The 20,973-nt window shown below is 43.6% G+C and overlaps 1 protein-coding gene across 1 annotated transcript; it reads left to right on the top strand.

Annotated features, from left to right (window-relative positions):
* The first annotated feature begins 130 nt into the window (after positions 1–130).
* KCNG4 (potassium voltage-gated channel modifier subfamily G member 4) lies at positions 131–14,358 on the top strand. Its single transcript, XM_059857697.1, has 2 exons — positions 131–880; positions 13,333–14,358. Exons 1-2 carry the CDS (start codon positions 131–133, stop codon positions 14,116–14,118), a joined length of 1,536 nt encoding a protein of 511 aa, XP_059713680.1. The 3' UTR covers positions 14,119–14,358.
* Positions 14,359–20,973: the final 6,615 nt, after the last annotated feature.

Genomic DNA, 20,973 nt, shown 5'->3' with positions numbered 1-20,973 from the left:
CAAAGTGGCTGGAGACACCTTTTCTCTTGCAGTGACCTCTGCTATATTTTCTCCTCCTCCCTGTATCCTCCGGCTGACAGATCCCCCTGCTCTGATGCCGTTCTGGATGTCCCGGTGAGAACTCCTAGAGATGCCTATTCTCTCCAGAGGCAGTGACCAAGACTATAGCAACATTAGCTACAACTCCTGCAATTCCTTGAGCCACTTCCTTCCCATCTGCGTGGAAACCCCTTCTGTCAAGGGGGTCCATTACCAGAGAGCCAGGAGGATTTACCGCCCTGACCAAGTGTCTGCAGTCGATGTGAAGACAGAGATCATGATCAACGTTGGGGGCATCAAGTACCTGCTGCCTTGGAGTACTTTGGACGAGTTTCCCCTGACCAGACTGAGCAAACTGAAGCTCTGCAGCAGCTACGAAGAAATCATCCAGCTGTGTGACGATTACGACGAGGACACCCACGAATTCTTCTTTGACAGGAACCCCAACGCTTTTGGGATGATTGTCAGCTTCCTAGCAGCAGGGAAGCTGATGCTCTTGAGAGACATGTGTGCCTTGTCTTTCCAGGAGGAGCTGAGGTACTGGGGCATTGAGGAATCCAACCTGGAGAACTGCTGCTTTCGGAAACTCTTCCAGAAGCTGCAGGAGCTGGCCGAGATCCGCAAAGAAGAGGAGCTCCGGAGGAGCAAGGAAGCTTCGTGTGTCTTGGATGAGAAAACCAGATTTGGGCAGTTCATGAACAGACTCAGAGATATGGTGGAAAATCCCCAGTCAGGACTGCCAGGCAAAGTCTTTGCTTGTCTCTCCATCCTCTTTGTGGCCACCACAGCTGTCAGCCTTTGTGTGAGCACAATGCCAGACTTAAGAGCTGAAGAAGACAGGGTAAGTCTGTCCTCCTTAACTGGTCTAACCACAGAACTGATGGCACAGTCTGGGATGGAAAACCCAGCTAGGGCTCAGATTAGTTCTATCATTTCCAAATGATATCATGTTAAGAATAACGGGAACAAATCTTACACTGATTTTTAGCTGGAATAGAAGAAAGCTTTTGGACAGAGCAGATATTTCAGATATTTCCAATACAGGGTGGTTTTTCCTTCTTGAGAAGCAGCTGCCAGTGTAAGATTAACTTGTTAGCACTGACTCTCAAACTGACATCTGGAGTTTTCAAGGTGCTTCACTCTCTATTTACAGGCAATCTTTCCTTTGGACACATCAGCTACAGAAATATGTTCCTCTGACATCTTTACTTTTAAAACAGCTGGGTATCTTCCCTTGTGATAAAACTGTCAGATGCTTAAAGAGGGAGAAATATTCATTAATTTTTATATGTTACATTTCAGTAGTTGCATAAAGATTGAAGGATGAGAGGCAGATGAAGTATTTTTGCACACACTGATACATAAAAGCTGTGCCTCCAAAAAATCATAATTCCATGCTAAGAGAATTCTGTGTTTGCCCCAAATATATGTACATATTGTAGGAGCAATACCAAGCACTATCTGAACTGCTAACTGCATTTAAACCCTTCTCAAAAAACTCATCCACATTAATTCAGGGCAAATAAATCAAGGCTGTATCACACATGAAGGATCTTCTCTATAACATTACTGTAAATATTTCAGCATTTAAAGATTTATTTTTGTAATAATAGACCAGAGGAAAAGTAAGAATCCAGAGTTATTTCAGATGTGGTAACACCCAAATTCATCAAATAACCTTGACTAATCTCTGTAATGAATCCTGCACTTCATTTGCAAATTGCCCTTCCAAAAGTGCTGAGGATACCCGTGTCAAATGAACCCCCTGCCCAGCCCCTGCTGTAAGACAAGACACTCCTCAGAGTGTCACATATTGATGAATAAACTCATTTTTACATTTACAGCACAGCCTGGTGTGCACAAGACAAAAACCTGTATTTATTTTACTGGTCAAAGCAGCCTTATGGTGGTTAAAATACATCCTGATATTTGATGTCTTTGGATAAAACTGAGCACAGCACGGGAGGCTGAAATTTAAGATAATTCCCTGCTCCTTTTTAACCCCTTGAACATTAACTTCCATTTGCTAAGGAAGCTCCAACCTGTCAGGAATAAGCCTGGTGCTCTGGCAGCCTTCCCCAGCTATTCTATTACATTTTGGCTGAAAAAAGGAAAAACTGTTTTCACAGCAAAAGCTGTTAACACTGTTCCAATGCTTCTTGCAAGGAAGTACTTTAAATATAGAACATCCTTCTTCCAGCTCGATGTACAAACATTACAAACTCTGCTCCAGCAAGTGCTTCCTACTAACTTTGTTAATGGAAGTGGCTTTTTATCTTCATTTCCCAACCACTGCAGGAAAAGCTTTGATAAATAAAAATCCCAGGCAAAAGAACCAGCACATGAGCAGAGCTCTGCTGGATGGAAGGGGTTGTGTGTTTAAAAAATAAATTGCTAAGTTAGAAAGAAAAGCATGCTGAGGGTTATAAGTGTGTCTGGGAGCTGCAGTGAAGCTGCTGTTCCTGGGTTTCCTATAAAACAAGGATGACATTACTACTTAGAGATTTGCATATGTATCAGTACTTCAAAAACAAGCAAACTGCATTGAAACAAGCTCAAAAGATGGATTGTTGAAAGTGCAGAGGAGAGGATGAAGGATGAACTTGAGGAAAGGACCACATTTGTCCAAATGTTTGGAAACATTCCATAATTTACACTTCCAGCAGCAGGCTAAGGCATTTTGTCATTGTGCCCCAGAATACAGAGCATTAAAAGTCCCTTTCTATGAATTATGTGATGTTCTGCCACAGGAAAAATAGGGGAATATATGAGACAAAATACTCATGCCTTGTGGAAAAGCAGAGAATCTGAACTACTAACAAGCGGTTTTGGCATCCCTGAATTTACATCCCTTCATTCTTAGTCTGCCAACAACTAAAATTTCCTTACTGGGGTCTCAAAAGAGCATTTTAACTAGGGCTGGACAAATAGCTCCATGAAGTTAATTGACTAATACCAGGAATACTTGGCTGCAGCTGAGTCATACTTAGCAAAATCAACTCTCTGTTCATTTGTAACTCAGAACTGACCTCATAGAGGGATTCCAAGATGGGGCCACATTTACCAGCAACCTGAAACAAGCATGCAGGACCTGAAATTTTTGCTTTTAGGGCTGAACACAAAGATGATTTAATATCTGTTTGCTCAGTGACAGAAAACAGTCGAATTCCTTCACAAAGTTTCTGAACAACCTGAAATTCCACACCTGAATTCAAAGATTATTGTGAGGTTCAGTCAGTTCTGAGTTAAAACTTGGCAGAAGCTCTGAGGTAAATGTCCTTAAAATTACTGCAAGGATCCATTTTCCAATGTCACAAACACTGGAGATTGAATTTATCCCTATTACCCATTCTGAAAAAGAGACAAAAAAGTCTTTACCTCTCAAATGTACCACTCTAGGGTCCTGCTCCTCCTCACCCCAGCCACATTATGAGAGTGAAAACTGGCTGGGCTCCAGCTCAAGATGGATCAAAATAAAAAAAAAAAAGGAAAAAAAGGCAAAATAATGCAAGGTGACTTCCACTTGACTCACTTGGCTCAGAGGCTGCTGATCCCACCCTGCAGGCACAGCAGATCCCTGGTCCTTGGAGCAGCTGCTGAGCCAGGTCTGCTCAGAAGGGAGGAAAGAGCAGGCAGAAGAGCAGCCAGGAGTCCTCAGCGTGCTCGGGAAAGTGAAAACTCGGGTCTGTCTCCGGGAGAGGGATGGCAGGGAGCCAGGAGAGAGCATCTGCATCAGGGAAACCCAGTCACCCTGGCAACCAGAGGGGAGGGAAGGAGCCAGCGCCAGGGGCAGCAGAGGGGATGGCAGGGGGAGCCTGGAGTCGGGGATGCAGCCGACAGAGAAATAAAGGAGGAGTTGTTATCACTGACACACTCCAAAATGTGCCAAATGAGATTTAGGAACCTCCTCATGAAAAAAAAAAAAAACAACCAAAAAAACCACCCAGATTTGGGCAAACATTTCTGTAAGTTTATATTATATATGGAAATGATGGGAATGGCAACTCCGAGAGAACAGTCCCAGGTGAAGGGTGAGCAAAAAGTTCAGCAAAAATGTGGAGTAGCAAAGGAACAGCTCTGGTGAGATCAAGTTTGAGTCTGACCGTGAAATGAATATACAAAAGGTTTTATTATTTGTGAGGCTAAGGAGAGAGGAGCCATCAGGAATGAGGTTATGTTAGTTAGGAATAAAATAACAGAATTATCACATTTTCCAGTGGAAATATATCCTTGTCCATGATATTTGCTTCATTTCTTTATGGAGCTCAAACTGTCTTTGGTAAAAAACAGATTTAATATCATCAATGTGCAGTAATCAAGGCATGTAGAGATAGGAAAAAAAGGCATATTTAGAGGTGAGAAAATCTGTTATTGATCTGAACAGGCAGCCTGAGAGAACTGCAAATCTGAGCTGGAGACTGAGCACACAGGGTAGGAAAGCTGAAGTGACAAAATTCACCAGTGTTACCCTCAAATGAAGAAATTCAGAGCATCCCACTAGAGACAGGACAGGAGTCCCATCAAAACCCCCCAAAAGTCCCAGTCCCACGTTAGAGTTACAATCTAAGAGGGGTCAATGAAACAGCCACTGCTCAGCACATTCAACCCAAAGGAAACAAAACCATCATTACACCAGAAAACTCTGGGATAAAACCACTGCAGAGGGGCCTGGAGAGGGAGAACTCTTTGAAGTACTCTTGGGACTTTCCTTGGGATGAGATATTTCATTTAATGAGTCCCTAAAATTGGCATCCTCTGGAGAAATGACTCAGCAGAAAGGCTACAGCAAGGTCTGTCCTTCAGGAAGGCAGCAAATTAAGGTCAAGGGGGACAAAACCCCCAGATATTTCCATTCCCTGACCTTGCTACTACTAATTCTTGTGTTTGCTCTCAGTTGACCTTGAGAAGCTTGGAATTGCTTTAGGAATTTTATAGGACCTAATGAAACAAAATCATCATAAGCTGCAACCACTGTTGTTGCCTGTGAAGGTTTTATCCTGAAACACAGAATATTCATTTTTTAAAATCTTCTTTTCCTGGGATCATTTGATTATGTGAAAATCAAGTTCCTTTTAAAATAATAAGTTTCTTGTCTCTGGTTGCACTTAGAATCCAGAAAACAGAACAGATGAGGAAACCCAATACTTAACAAAGAGAACCACTTTTAAATTATTCTTTATATTCTACACCATTATTCTGGAGGCCCTGATTAGTTTTTTAATGCTTGATAATGCTAAAATTTTCTGTATGATACTAAAGAATGTTTGGCTTGCACATTGGGGGAACCTGCTAAGAAACAGGTTTTCTTTAAAATGGAATAATTTTACTTTACAGGGGGAAAAACCCAATTTATTTGCCTTACTGTGAAGAGAAAGAAAGTGTAAGACTACAAAGGCATATATGAACCTGCCTATCTATAAATATACTGCTATATACATATGACTTGAAATCACTTGGAACAAAACAAAGCTGGATGTGCTTTGGCTTTTTGCATCAGCTCAAGCCCTTTATTCTGGGTTCTTATCAGGTCACGTTCTGCAGACAATCCCTCTCTTAAATTGTCCAGGCATCCAGTGCAATTCTGATTTTTGATTTGCAAGGGAAGTAGGAAAATGTGCTTCACTGGAGCACCAAACCCCTCCTGGTCTGGGTGTGCTCAGCACAGTGAAACCCAGCTATTTATGTGCTTCATGGACCGAATTAGTTAAATTAATAATGATTGAAGAAAGGTTAAATAAGAAGCCATTAAACAACAGAAATCAGAATATTCAAGCCTGGGACTTTTGATATAAATTTATGAATTATTGCTTTATGGGATCTGCCTTTTTTTGAGGCCAGAAACACTGGGAGCTTTGAGATGGAAATTTCACCATCATGTTAAGACCCTGATTTCAGAGTCCCACCTTATCAGTGACCATTTCCCAGGCACCCACACCCAGAACTGCCCCATTCAGCACTGAGTCTGCTGTGGACAGCCCTGATGAAGTTCATCTCACTGAAGCCCTGCTCTGCACAGCCAGGAGGGCATGGAGGGGGTGCTCACTGCTGACCATCTGTGCCCCAGCTCACCCTCCTGCCACACAAAATCAGTGTCTGCACAAACTCTGGCCCTGCAGGGAGGGAATGGATCCTGCCTGGCTTTCCAAAGCCAGTGTCCAGTGCTCAGGAAGCACAATTAGACATTATTTGTTTGCCTTATCTTCATCCCCTCTTGGCTGTGTCCCAGCAGTGCTGAGGCTCCCAGCTTTGCACGCCATCCTGGGGGACCCCCAGCTGTTCCAGCTGTTCCAGCTGTTCTGCACTGGGCACTGCACCAACAGCTGTGCAGTGTGCCAGCACGTGGCCCTCACTGGGAGTCAGGATTTCTTTCCCCTCCTGCTGCTTTCAGGGCTGCAATAGTTACAAAAGCCTGTTCACTCCCCTCCCCTGGCTCTCCTCAAGGGGTTCAGCACAGGTGAGGATTCAATAAATGCCTTCTTTGGGAAAATGGGTGTTGCCTTTCATGGAGGCACTTCATCTCTGAAAAACTCTGTTGAAACTAATTTGTCCCCCAAGTTCCTTCCCACAGTGTCAGCAAGCCTCATTAGCACCAGTATCTTCCCTTAAAACAGATTTGACCACCTTTGGGACCCCCTGCGCTCCAGAGTTACAAAAAGAGGGAATTTCTTCTCTGAAGAATTTGCAATGCAGTGAGAAAAGAAACAAAGAAACAGTAATAGGCAAAATGCTTTGACCAGCAGCAAAACTGTCAGTTGAAGTCTATCCTTCCAAGTCCAGATAAATTCCTTGTCATTTTGGCTGTATTGCTCTGCACAGTTACAAAATTGTCTGTTAGATTCCTTACTAGAAAAACAAGAAAAAGTTTACTCTTTCACAGCCTTCTGCTAACACCAACACTTTGGGGTCACCAAATGGTTTAAATCAAAACCAGATTCTTCAGACTGACTCTAACAGTGTCTGCACACTAAAGTTTAAAAGTTATTTTTAATGTTTTGTTTTAGGTACACTTCTGCCCCAGAGGGGATAATTATTTGTTGGGCACAGAGCATTAATTTCTTTCTCTGTTCTTTCTAATGTCCAGATTAATACAATACCAATATTAGTTCTGTTTCCTCAAATGCTGTAGTTGTGGTAATTGTTTTCCTAAGTCCAGGCTTCTTTCCCCTCAAGTAGAACAAGTGGGAACTCATTGTGTTCTCAGAATACACAGCACTGCTTTAACAAGCTCATCATTCCCTAAATCAGGTTAGAGTCTCTTTCTCAGCAGGCTGTAACCTTCTGATTTTATTGCACCAGGCTGAAACCATAAATCCAAGAGCTGATGTGATCCATAACACAGGGTTTTTCAAGCTCTCCCTCCCCATCATTTGATTCAGCAGAGCGTGGTTTAATTATTCAAATAACAGCGTCAATGCGGCCGCAGTGATTCAGCACTACCTGCAGCACTGCAGCTGCATCCCAGAGCTCAGGTATGCAGGGAACCCAGACTGGCACCACATTTCCTAACCAAGCCATCACTTCACAGCCAGAAGGGATTTCTGCCCTGTATCTGTTCATTTCTTGCTGCCAACAGGGTAAGACCATCTTGGAGCCAGCTGGGGAGCTCAGTTCCTACACCCAGGTCTTGCTCTGCCTCTGCTCCTTCCCAACCCTTCTCCAGACTTGCAGCCTCTCCTGTATTCCCACTGCCTCGGGTCTGTGGCAAGAACCAGAGCTTGTTTTTTACCATCCCATTAGTTTGTGTTTTTCACAAACAGAGGGAAGTGCTCAGAGAGAAGCTCTAGACCAGGATGCAGCACCCAGGTGTGAGAAGTGCAAAAGGCTGGAAAAGAGCCCCCATCCAGGAAATGGCAACCTTGGGCTTAGAGAGGGAAATTCCTGCTGGTTTTTCTTCTAAATCCTGCACCTAGAGGGCTGATTTTGGCCAAAGGGCCAGGCTGCAGGAAGAGCAGTCCTGCTGGGATAAGTGCTGGACAGCACAGGCTGGCAGAAGGCAGGTCAGGAGCGGCAGGACAGGCTGATCCCATCTGCTGCCTCTCTGGTGGACCCTGGCCTCTGTCCACAGAGCAGTGTGTGCATCACAGGAAGGATCTGAGCAGCAGCTTGACTGTGCCAAACAAAACCTGCCCCTGCCAGGATAAATTTAGCAGATGTGAACCGTGACCTTGCAGCAGCCACGGAGCCAGGCACGCTCCTGGTGTGAACGGTGACATTCTGGCAGCCTGTCCCTCCACTGCAGAGGGATGAGAAGGTGCAGGTCCTGTGCTCAGGGAAACTCCTCTAGGACTCCAATAGGATGGAGCATGTGCCCTCTGAGCTCCTCCCCTGCCTGGTTCTGGCTCCATGGGGTGTGGGTCACTGAGCACAGGGCTCCTTTCCTCAGGAGTGATCACTGCAGCTCGGGCAGTGCTGGCTGGGAGCAGGGCTCAGATCCTTTCATCATCATCATCCTTTTGATGATGATGATGATAATGAGCCAGTTGGTTCCCATAAACATGCCCTGGGAATAACAGTGTTTGCATACAGGGGTTCTGCAGTGACTTCTAGCTGGGTTCAAGAACTTTTGTCAGCTTGGCTTCATAAATAACATGAGATTCCTTTCTCACAAGTGTGCTGTGTAAGCAACACATCCACCTTGTGCTGAGGTACATATTGATTTCCACTCCAAAGCTCTGGAAATATGACATGATTCTGAAATAATCCAGATACTGATCAAGCTGTGCTTATTAGCAAAGTGTTCCACAAGCATTGGAAGAACTTTTTCTATTTAACTTGAGAATAGATCACTTGACACAATAGATAATTTGCTATTTAACTTGGGAATAGATAATTTGACACAATAGATTATTTGATATTTAATGTGGGAATAGATCATTTGACACAATAGATCATTTGACCCAATAATTTGCTATTTAACTTGGGAATAAATCATTTGACACAATAGATCATTTGCTATTTAACTTGGGAATAGATCACTTGACACAATAGATCATTTGCTATTTAACTTGGGAATAGATCATTTGACACAATAGGTTATTTCCTATTTAACCTGGGGCTAGATCATTTGACACAATAGATCACTTGACACAATAGATCATTTGCTATGTAATTTGGGAATAGATCACTTGACACAATAGATCATTTGACACAATAGATCATTTGCTATTTAACTTGGGAGTAGATCATTTGACACAAGAAACACTTGGAGTCACTGACACCACCCTGAGCAGCGCTCCCTGGCAAGCACAGCAAGGAGATCACAGGAAATCCTGTAGTTTTGTTGTTTTACCCCCTAGACCTGTTCATAGACTGTAGGAAATCCCAAATTTCACACCACAGAAAACAGGCTCACATTGCTGCCAAGAAACTTCCACTTAGAGTCAATCACACCCTGGGCAGAAAATTGGTACCTATCCAATTTCATCCTCACACAGCTGCAGCACAGCACTCACTCCCAACACAATGGGAATAACAGCATTTCTTTCCTCATTGTACTTCAGACTAAGAGGGAATAAAGGGTAAATACCCACTGCAAAAGATATTGGGGTAAATCTCTGGCAGCAGGAAACTCATTGGTGGATCAGGTAATGATTCAGAACAAGTTTTCCAAAGCATATTTAAATTGTCAATTGTCTTAAGAGGGCAGAAAGGTGGGACACAAATGATCAGCACAGAGCAGACTCTGAAGGAACAAGAGGAGCTCCTTGGTGGGGTCATACAGATATTCAATAATAATAAAGCTTTTCTTTGTCTGCACAAAAAAAAAAAGTGAGCAGCATCTGGAAAGCAGCATGGATGGATGAGAGATATATTTTGCAGGGGAAATTCTGATTGAGTCTTCCTGGGCTAAAGATATTATTTTCACTAGATGAGATTTATACCTGTTGTAAGTTAGGCTAGTGCTACATATCCCTGGGATCTGATTCTGTTTGTTATCCTAGATGTCATTACACTTTAATTAATCTTTCCTGGCAAACTAAGAGGCTGGGAAATTTATCTCTTTTTATCTTGTGAGTGGCACATATTTCAAGCACATTTAGCTGGAATTCACAATTAGTGAATAAATTGCTTTTTTGCTGCTCCATCCCTGGAAGAATCCAAGGCCAGGTTGGACAGGGCTTGGAGCTGCCTGGCTTAAGGGTTTCAGATGGGTTTAAGGTCCCTTCTACCCAAACCACTCTGGGATTCTGTGAGGGGAAAACAGAAGCCAGGAGGGTTCCCCTGGGCACCTGTTTCCTCTGGCTGTTGAGGGAACTGGGTTAACTGGGCTCAATACTGCTCTTCTCTTTTATTATAAACCTATCTTTTTTTTTTTTTTTCCCTGTTTAAAGAGAATTTAACAGAAATATCCTAAAATGAGCAATCTCACTGTAGCACCCTGAACTCCAGCACATAAGAGAACATGGAAAATAAGCCACTCTCTTATACACCAGAGGGGTATAATCAAAAGGAAGCTTGAATTTTTTTACTATTTCTGGTGGTAGAGGAGTTTGAAACAACTCCTTTGCTTCTTTGAGGTAGTTTATAAATCTAAGAAACCACTCAATATTTCAGGCACCAGGCTCAGTCTATATCTTTTTACACACAAAATATTGTTTCATTCATTGCTGAGCCAAATGCTCATTTCATACAGAAGATCAATACCAGGCACTCATTTTATTACATTTATATCATAGGTTGTAGAATTTCTGCTGGAGGCAAGTTCCATAAATCCTGATAAATTCTTGCTTTGTTGAAAAGTAAATCTGCAGGATGAATAAAGTATAAAGAGTTACATACTCACTGCTGGGCCTGTCATAACTGCTCTCCCATCAAAGTCTGTGACAGGTTGAGTACAGATTGATGTCAGATGGTTTTGTTGAAAAAGCCCTCCCAAAATATGCTGTGGTCAGTTCTAAATAAAACCTCATCTTCCCCTCTTGCTCATAGTCAGCACCACCCCAGCTTGGAGCTTTTAGAGCTCCCACTCCACCGTGAGCAAAACTGCAGCAGGAGGAGAAAGAACTCCGTGAAAATTTAACTCAAAGATCTGGAAATAAACCCCCAGAATTCTGCTCTAGTTAATGGTGAGGTCAAGGGAGGGAGTTTGTTGTGGTTTGTGTTGGCAGGTGCTGAGCACTAGAATATCCCAATGGGTCTGGCTTGTTCAGAAAGAGGAATTGTGCAGAAGTTGCTGTGGCACAGAGATTTCTTTATCAGACATTTAGGCAAAAAAAAGGCCTGCATGGATCAGGGTATTTGGGCTGTACTGAAAGTAACTAATGGCAATGTGGTGGCAAAATAAAATTGAAGTCTCCCACTGACACAGGAGCATCAGTGTTTTGGTGAGAACAGAGCTTTGAAGTCAGCGTGCTCTGCCTGCTCTTTGGACAACAGTTCTGAGAGCAACATAAAACACTGAGCTGTAAAAATCCTCAAAACTACTGGGAGAAACAGAAATTGGCTTTGGTGCTTGGTATTTCCTCCCCCAACCCCTCTTATTTCAATATTTGTTGCTTTTGAACAGGGTATTCAAAAGGATGAAGAATGTTTGAAGAGACTGACATTAGAGAGGGATATTCTATATAAATCAAGTCAGGTGCATTCCATAATATATACAAATGTTCCTAATATATAAAACATTCACATGCAAACTCTTGGGATGAAATCCATCTCCCCATGTGAAGGCAATGAGCATGTTCTCATTATGCTGACAGCATAAATTGCCTTCACTAAGTAAATATAAATTTCCATAGGGAATACTGAAGTTACTGAGGGTGGCAAGAATTAAAAATCTCCCAAACAGTCTCTACATTGCTCCACCTTGAAATTTCATGCTCACTTCAAAGGACAGCCTACACCTTAATGGTTAAACCTTCCAGGTTTAACAAAGCAGCAAGATTTAACCAGGTTAAACAAAATTTCTTTTCTTCTATTTCCTAAGAAAGGAATAGGTAAAACCCCATGATGATCTGAGAGCAACGTCACCTGCAAATGTCTAAAGGCAAATAAGTAACAAATGTGCTGGAAATTCAGCCCAGCTAACAAAAAATTAAATAAATCTTGATGGGAGCGATGAATAATTCAGAGGCCCCATCACTGGAGTGACCAGAGGCAGGTTTGTGCAGAGTCCAGGCTGTACTGTACTAATAATTCAGGGCTCAGAAAGAGGGAGCACTGCACAGCACAACTGCTGATTGCAGGCAATCTCATCAAGCCCAGTCAGCAGCTCTGCAAACATCAATGTGCTCCAGCCCTGACTGCAAATGGAGCCACAGCCTGACCCTGCATGCAGAGCCCTGGCAGGGCTGATGAAGCTTCTGTGGTGTTTCATTTTAGGGGTAAAATATGGACTCAGCAGCTTACTGTGCAGAAAGGAGAAATCCCCAAATGGTGCTACAGAGCTAAATTGTTCTGAGGGTTGGGAAGGGTAAAACTCACTCCTGAGGGGGAACCTCTGCTGGCCAATTCTGTAACACAAAAAGACTTGTTACTGCCAAGTGCAGCAGAAAGTGGGAAATATTGAGTGTTGTAAAAAGTCTGCTGTGACTCCATTTTCTTCATGCAGGAAAATTCAATATTTCATTCACACAACTCATTTTATACAGTTGTTACAAACCTCGTGGGCAACTTTAATTTGTTGATAACTTTCATGTCAATTACTGTATTGGTTAGTAAAAGGTATTTTACTTGTCCATCAAATCTCTCTATTCTTGAATTGTTTACATATTTTCTTCACCGATTCTCATGGGACAGATCTTATCGTTTATACAGGTGCACTTGTTTTTCACCCTAGAAATAGATTGTTGTGTTAACAAACTCTCATTTTCAAGATGTTTTCACAGGAGAACTTGCAAAGTACTCAGCTGCATTTAGAAGTGACAGGCTAGCTATTAATTTAATAGGGCAGGAGTGATTTTATGAGGCCTTTCTTTTATAATTTTTCTACCTGCCTGTGACATTCAGGCCTTACAGCCTGCATGTCAGGACTTTAGACATAGATGGGTTTCATTCCAGTAGGTTGGAAGAAGCAACAGAGCAAAATGAGGCAGGTAGGCCTCATGGCCTCATGGCCTACCTGACCAATGAGGCCTGGCCATGACCAGTGAGACAAATGAGCTGTTTGTTCAGCTATTTTGTGTGCTCAATACTCTCTGTGGAACGGAAGGACAGCTGCCACACTACCTGTGAGCTGGCTTTGTTTATCTCTGCTGCCAGTGACTCAGGCAGATCCATATTGCTTCTCCCTCAGCGTTTTTGGACGCTGGTTCACAGACTGTTCTTTTGTTTATTTCCCTCTCTGTTTTGTGGCAGGGTGAGTGTTCCCAGAAGTGCTATTACATCTTCGTCATCGAGACCATCTGCGTGGCTTGGTTCTCCCTGGAGTTCTGCCTCCGCTTCATCCAGGCCAGGAGCAAGTGTCAGTTCTTCAAAGGACCCCTGAACATCATCGACTTCTTGGCCATCTCCCCTTACTACGCCTCCCTCATCTTCTCCGAGGACGACTCCAGCGAGGAGGAGGACAGGCCGAGCAGCAACACGTACCTGGAGAAGGTGGGCTTGGTGCTACGGGTTTTACGTGCCTTGAGGATCCTGTACGTCATGCGCCTGGCCCGCCACTCCCTGGGCCTGCAGACCCTGGGCCTCACCGTGCGCAAGTGCACGCGGGAGTTCGGGCTGCTGCTGCTCTTCCTGTGCGTGGCCGTCACCCTCTTCTCCCCCCTGGTGTACCTGGCTGAGAACGAGTCGGGCAGGGTGCTGGAATTCACCAGCATCCCCGCCTCATACTGGTGGGCCATCATCTCCATGACCACCGTGGGCTACGGGGACATGGTGCCGCGCAGCGTGCCGGGCCAGATGGTGGCTCTGAGCAGCATCCTCAGCGGGATCCTCATCATGTCCTTCCCCGCCACCTCGATATTCCACACCTTCTCCCACTCCTACTCCGAGCTGCGCAAGGAGCACGAGCGGCTGCAGTCGCGGCTGAGCCGAGCCAAGAGCGCCAACCGCGCCGGGGAAAGCGACACCTTCAACGAGACAGACAGCCTGATCCTGGAGGGACAGGCCTCCCCCATCAAGTACATCTACACAGGGAACTGAGCCTAGAGATCCCATCAAACACATCTACACAGGGAACTGAGCCTAGAGATCCCATCAAACACATCTACACAGGGAACTGAGCCTGGAGATCCCATCAAACACATCTGCACTGGGATCTGGGCTTGGAGATCCCATCAAACACATCTACACGGGGAACTGGGCTTGGAGATCCCATCAAACACATCTACATGGGGACCTGAGCGTAGAGATCCCATCAAACACATCTACACAGGGAACTGAGCCTGGAGATCCCATCAAATACATCTACACGGGGATCTGGGCCTAGAGATCCCATCAAACACATCTGCACAGGGAACTGAGCCTGGAGATCCCATCAAATACATCTACATAGGGATCTGGGCCTAGAGATCCCATCAAACACATCTGCACAGGGATCTGGGCCTGGAGATCCCATCAAATACATCTACATGGGGAACTGGGCTTGGAGATCCCATCAAATACATCTACACGGGGAACTGAGCCTGGAGATCCCATCAAATACATCTACATAGGGATCTGGGCCTGGAGATCCCATCAAACACATCTACACAGGGAACTGGGCCTGGAAATCCCATCAAACACATCTACACGGGGATCTGGGCTTGGAGATCCCATCAAGTACATCTACACAGGGTTCTGGGCCAGGAGATCCCATCAAACACATCTACACAGGGTTCTGGGCCAGGCTTCCTCCATCAAACACATCTACACGGGGAACTGAGCCTGGCCTGGGCTGCTCCCAAAACCACAGACAGAAACATGCAGACGTGTGCATCAGCAAAATACACAAAGCAAAGCAACAGCACAGGTTCCAGTGCTATCCTCTCTCCTGGCATAGGTGTTAGCAGCAGCCAACCCAACCGAGCCAGCTCTAAAAAATCCCCGTGGAGCTGGAGGCTGGGAGAATGTAAAAAGTCAGAGTTTATTCAGTGATAAATGCTCATTCTTCTCCATGACTACTAAGAATAAACTTTGTCTCTACCACTCATGCATCTTGCTGAATACCTAACACTGAATGAGTAACAAACAAACCAGCTTCTGTTGGCACAAACACACTTGTTATTCGATTTGCCTTTGAGTTTCCAGTGTTCTTGCAATGAATTTCCTGAGCCAGGCGTTAGGACACATTCTTTCAGGGCTACACACCAGTGTGGTTTTCCACAGCTCATCCACCAGGCATACAGACACAAATCCAAATTCTGTATTTAAAGCCAGTAACAAGCTTAAAATAAAATAAAACTGCTGTATGTGACAGCTTTCAAAGTTTGCCTGTAGCCAGATGATCAATCTGTACCTAACAAATTGCACTGCTTTGTATAAAACACTGTTTGCAAGAGCATTTGCTTGAAATGCAGTTGTGGTCTGCAGACTGTAAACATATCATACTAGACAGCAAAAGTCTTCAAACTTCTTTTTCATATAATTATTTAAAATAAAAATGAGGAATAAAAAAAAAAAGCCCAAGCTTACTGACCATATCAAAAAAGCCTTGGTGTTATATTTTGTGTTGCATGGTGATGGTTTCTCTGGAAGAAAGATAAAAAAACCAGGCTTCTTGAAAATGTGAAAATTGGTTTCTGAAAACGTGAAAATTCTTCTTCTAAGAAGAAACCAAAGGTATAAATAGTAAAGAATGAGGGGAATGATTGCCAGAGAGGCAGTGGGAGTGATTTTCTGATGGAAATGGAAGATGCCCCTTGTGGGATACCCATGTACAGCCAGAAGGAATCAACAGGGCTTTGCAGAGGTCAGCAATCTCCTTTAAGGACAGACTGGGTGGTTTTGTACAATTTGAGCCTTTGATGGTGTGAAGGTGCTCAGTGAGTTCCATGCAGGTCACAGAGGCCAGGTGTGCACACCTGTGTGTTCAGGGCCCTCCTGATCCCCACAGGGCTCTGACACGCTGAATTTTGGGAATGTATTTAAGCACTGACATTAATCAAGGCCTAAATTACTTTTTAATCAGATTCCCAGCTTTCATTACTCCATTTCTTAAATCTTGCCAAGGTCCCCATGTCCTTGTCACGGGGCAAAGCCCAGTGAGTAAACATTCCCCAGGGCCAGCCCTTGTCAGGCACCTCTCCTGCCCAGCCTGGGGCCATTGGGAGCTTGGGGACACTTGCAGGCACTGCCCCATCTCCCAGCTGGACATGAAACCCAGCACCTGCAGGGTTCTGCAGCTTCCTGCAGGCATTTGGGAGCTGAGCTCTTCCCCTCCCTCCTGCACAGCTGAAGTGGAGAAAAGCACAGTTGTTGGCACCACTGGGATGGCGTGACTGGAATTAATCTCTTGGGTTTATCTTGCTATTGACCTTATGATTCAAACCAGAGAAACTGCAGGAGATTATTCACAGAGATGTTCCAACAAGAGGAACAAGTTGGCTTTAGATGACAGACATTTACATTTGCTCCATTAAATATGCAATTTCTGCTTGTTTATGCACAGGTCCATCTGATTTTTTACTTTTCACAATTTTTTTTTTTTTTTGGCTGGCAATTCTCTCCAGTAGGTCCAGTGAGATGTTAAATCAGAAAAAATCCTGGTCTTGACTATGAAGCAAACCTCTCCAGGGTCCTGTGCATGGTGATGGCACCTGCATTTCTGTGGAGATTCTGCCCCCTTGGTCTGTCAGCGCCAAATCCAGTGCTTGCTCCTGATCACTGGTGGCTGCTGGGACACAAATCCTGACGCAGAATTACTGCAGCTTTTAAGAAAACACTTCTCCCACTGACACACACTTTGGACATGCAAACAATCAGGTAGGACAGCTGATTTGTTTTTTCCAAGTAACAATTTCCTTATTAGATCAGGAGTTAGTTCAACATGGTTGCACATAAAATTAGCCCAGCACATGGCTATAAAAATGGAGATATCTGGTGAAATATTGGTTTTCCTGCTCAAATGCTTGTAACAGCTCCATGTCCAACAGGTTCTGTGATGTGGCTGGGACTGTGGACAGTGACAGAAATCCAAACCCTGACTCAGTCTAGTGTGAGTTCCAAAACACAACCCAAGAATTGCTGAGTCACAGAGTTCAAACAAACAAACAAACAAAGCAAGCACCAGTGCTTGACAGGGAGCTGAGTGTTTGCACGTCCAGCTGAATTTGGACCATCACTCCCATTTCTGATTTTAACTTAAATCTCCTCTAATAGCTGGGTCTGGGCTGCACCAGCTCCCACAGAAAATAAGTCCTGCATGATTCATCGTGTTACAGGAGGGGAAAATATGTTAGGAGGAACATTTAGTGCCCGTGTAACTCAACTGAGTAACACATTCAGAACAAGCAGTTACAATTAGCAGATCCTGTTGTTGCCAAGACGGAATCATTTCCTAACCAGATTTAATTAAAAGAGCAGTTGAGCTGCCTGGCACCCAGCTTCCCTGGCCTCAAAGCCTTTCCCCTGGACCTACATCCTAAACCAGCAGAGGGACAGCACCCATCACCCAGGGGATCCCCCTTGTGCAGCCCTCACCAATGCACTGCATCTCTCTCAAAGCTTCCAATTGCTGCTCTGGCACAGCAACACCCCCTGGAAAAACGCTGCAAAAACTCCCAGCCTGCTGCTTTTTGGGGGAAATCAGGAATTCATCCTGCTCTGCAGCCCAGCCTGGGGGAGTCCTGTGAGAACACAACACAGGATGCTCCCACCTGGTCTGAGCTGGACTCAAACCACAGAGAATGGCTTTTGATCAGAGGCTAAATGCAAATTTTCTGTGATGTTGAAATCCCACGGAGGGCTTGAGACCTTTTTTCTGCCCTAACTCTCATTTCCTCAGGGGTTCTGCAGCCTGCTCCAGGTCTCTCTGCAGCCCTGGTACCTCCCAGCTCTCCTCCAGCTGTTTCTCCTCTGTGACTTTCACCAGTTCCTCTGGTAAAAGCATTGCATAAGATGGACATGTTATTATCCTTGCAATTACCTTCCTTTAATTTCATAGGTTCTGTATTTTATTATTTCAGCCTACCATCAGAACTCCTGAAATTTGCTTTCCACCTGTCTTTGCATCCAACCACAAACATTCATAACACAAAGTTACCAGGTTGGTTAAGCCACAAATTCATTGAGGGAGCAGTGTTTTATTTTAGGAGCAAATTGTAAAAGAATTCAGGGACTGGACTGCATATGCCATGCATTAATTATAGCAGAACTATTTAAAACTTGCAGTGGTCAACAATTTTATTTCAAACACACCCAAACACAGTTGTGCAGTTATTTTGATCAATTAAGCACATCTGCTGACAGAAATTACACTCAGCATGTCCCTTCTGTATTTTTTTCCCCATGAAAGATTTTCTCCCTCTTTTTTTTTGGTTCAGAAAATTATTTTAATACATTGCAGTAACCTATAAATAATGATGAAAACCTAAAAGGTCAAGGAGAGGAAGAAGTACAGCACATTCCCAGCTTTTACTTCTACAAGTAATAAATTATTGCCAAGTGTTGAAGTTAAAACTGATAAAGGGCTGATATAAAAGTCATATTTCCTAAGTGCAGTCCAGTTTCTGCATGGTAAAATGAAGATATTCCGGCCCAATTTACTGAAAGGGATGAATTCCTTCCTGTGAACTTTTTGTTTTGGTAGCAATGGGGCTTTCCCCCCTTCCCTGAGTGCCAGCCATGGCACAAGACCCAGCAAAGCCCTGAGGAACAGGCTGCAGATCTGCTGGGCAGGCCCCAGTTCCTAATTTGCAATATTAGGGTGAAACCTCATGCTCTGGGTTACTCTGGCTTGTTCCTGGATGACTAAAATGATGCTCACAAGAAAAAGGTGAAAAGAACTGAGGTGTTTCCCCTCCTCCTGTGCTCCTGTCTTTATCATTTCACTTCTGACAGGAGACAGCTCTCAAAAAACTTATTTTCCCCAACGTTTTGTGTTCCTGTAGTTCCCTTATGCCAGGGAATGCTCACAGAGGGGGAAGAGCCTGACCCAAAGCTCGTGCACTGTAAGAAAAATCTGCAACCAGAACAGCATCCCAGGAGCTCACACAACAATCCAAGCCTGGATTAGCAGCACTAAGGAGCATTTTAGCAGATTATTCCAACAGATTCAGCAAGGGGGATAAAAATCCAACTCAGATTTCATTATTTTCAAACTCAATTCCTGCCATAACTGCTGCAGCTGGAAAAATCAAGCACTTCTCTAAAAGGGAAGGGCTGTAGAAGACCCTTCAGCTGTTTCTCCTCTGAAAGTTACAGCCTGTTATACCGTCAATAATAAAACATAATCATCCTGAAACAACACTTCAGATTTTAATGAAAAGCTCTGCTGCTTCATACCTGGAAAATTTTGCTTTAAAAAGTCATTTAGGACTTAATATATTAGCACAGAACTCCAGACATGCATGTAATTAAGTCATAATGTCTTCCAAAATTTCTTTTTTTTTTTTTCCCAGTTCTAATGTTCAGCCAGATATTAACCAGTCAGATGAGCCAACGGGTTTAGTTTCAGCTTCTTCAAAATAATTCCACCAGCTTTCAAGAGGCTGCTCTCAGTAAGAACAAATGGACCAATACAGAATTTTCCTGCTGCCTGAAGCTCAAGCAGATGAGGAACAATTAATGTTGAACTTGAGGGCAGTGAAGGCTCTGTGAGAACCCAAGGATGTTTCACTTTATTGCACACAGACTGCAGGAGCATTTGCTGATGTTCCAGGCCCTCATCCTCCCCCAGGCAGACAGGACACAGGTTAAATCCTTCCCTGATTCCATGGCTTCTCTTGTTTTCACCTGCCCACAGCAGGGATTGTTCCTTTGCTCTACAAAGTTAAAGAAATTTCTTAGTAAAATTCACCTCCTTAAAGGTAATGTGTGAGAAATGCTAAAGATAATTGGGTTGCACTTGTGAATAAAGAATATTAATAAAATGAAGAAAGTGCTTTTATGTGCTTCAACCAACAGCTCTTGTACTGCCCTTTCAGTGTGTTGCACCCTCATTTAAGAAAATAGACACTAAAATTTTCTAATTAAAGTTTCATTTGCAAATCCCTGGTTTTGAACTATCTTCACCAGAGCTACAAAGCAGGTAACAATCTGAAGTTTATGCCTCAAGGATCTGATTTTCCAAATCATTTGTGTTTTCATTGGTGCAATGTTTTACTTTCACCTGACTGTCCCAAAGCTTTTTGAGCTCTCTTGTTCCACACCAAATTAGTCAGAGCTCTCCTGCCTCTGAGAGACTTTTCTGAGAATTTCACAGAAATCAGCTCAGCTCAAAGACAACAAAGTCCAGGAAATTTCAAAGCTTCTGAGAAACAAAAAGCTACGAGCTCATGATGAAAGGAAAAAACTATTACACACTTCAGCAAAGATCCATGCACACATTCCTCAGCACAATTACTACGATTTTTAGAGGATATTTTTAGGAAAATGAGGGTGAAATAATACATTTAATCTGTAATTCCAAGCCAGATCCAAGGGTTCATACCTTGAATGAGGCTGGCAGGATTTAGAGAAGTCATTTCCAGAACTGATCAAGATAGCACTATCAGCTCATTAGGGTGTGAGTATGCATGCTTAAACAAATTAAACTCATTTCATGCTGATAAAAAGATAGCTGAGGAAAACTGAAGGTCAAAGAGATTTATCCCATAAGGGATTCAGAGTTTGAGAAATGTTCCAACAGAATTCAGAACTCCAGAAAGGATGCATTTCTGAATAAATCTGTAACAAGGGTCCATTTCTCTGTGTTATTACACAAGCGGGATTAAAAAAAAACCCAACCCAAAACATCAATAAAAACACCCAGAAATGAATCTTCAGGGCAAGGATATTGAAGAGAACACTACATAGAAGAAAAAGAAGTTTCAAATTATCTCCCAAAAGAGCAAAATATGTCATTAGATAAATTTGCTG

This window comes from Haemorhous mexicanus, chromosome 12, assembly GCF_027477595.1.
Source record: "Haemorhous mexicanus isolate bHaeMex1 chromosome 12, bHaeMex1.pri, whole genome shotgun sequence".
Taxonomy (NCBI): domain Eukaryota; kingdom Metazoa; phylum Chordata; class Aves; order Passeriformes; family Fringillidae; genus Haemorhous; species Haemorhous mexicanus.
Note: the sequence above shows the minus strand (reverse complement) of the source record. Positions and strands in the feature narration are given on the sequence as shown.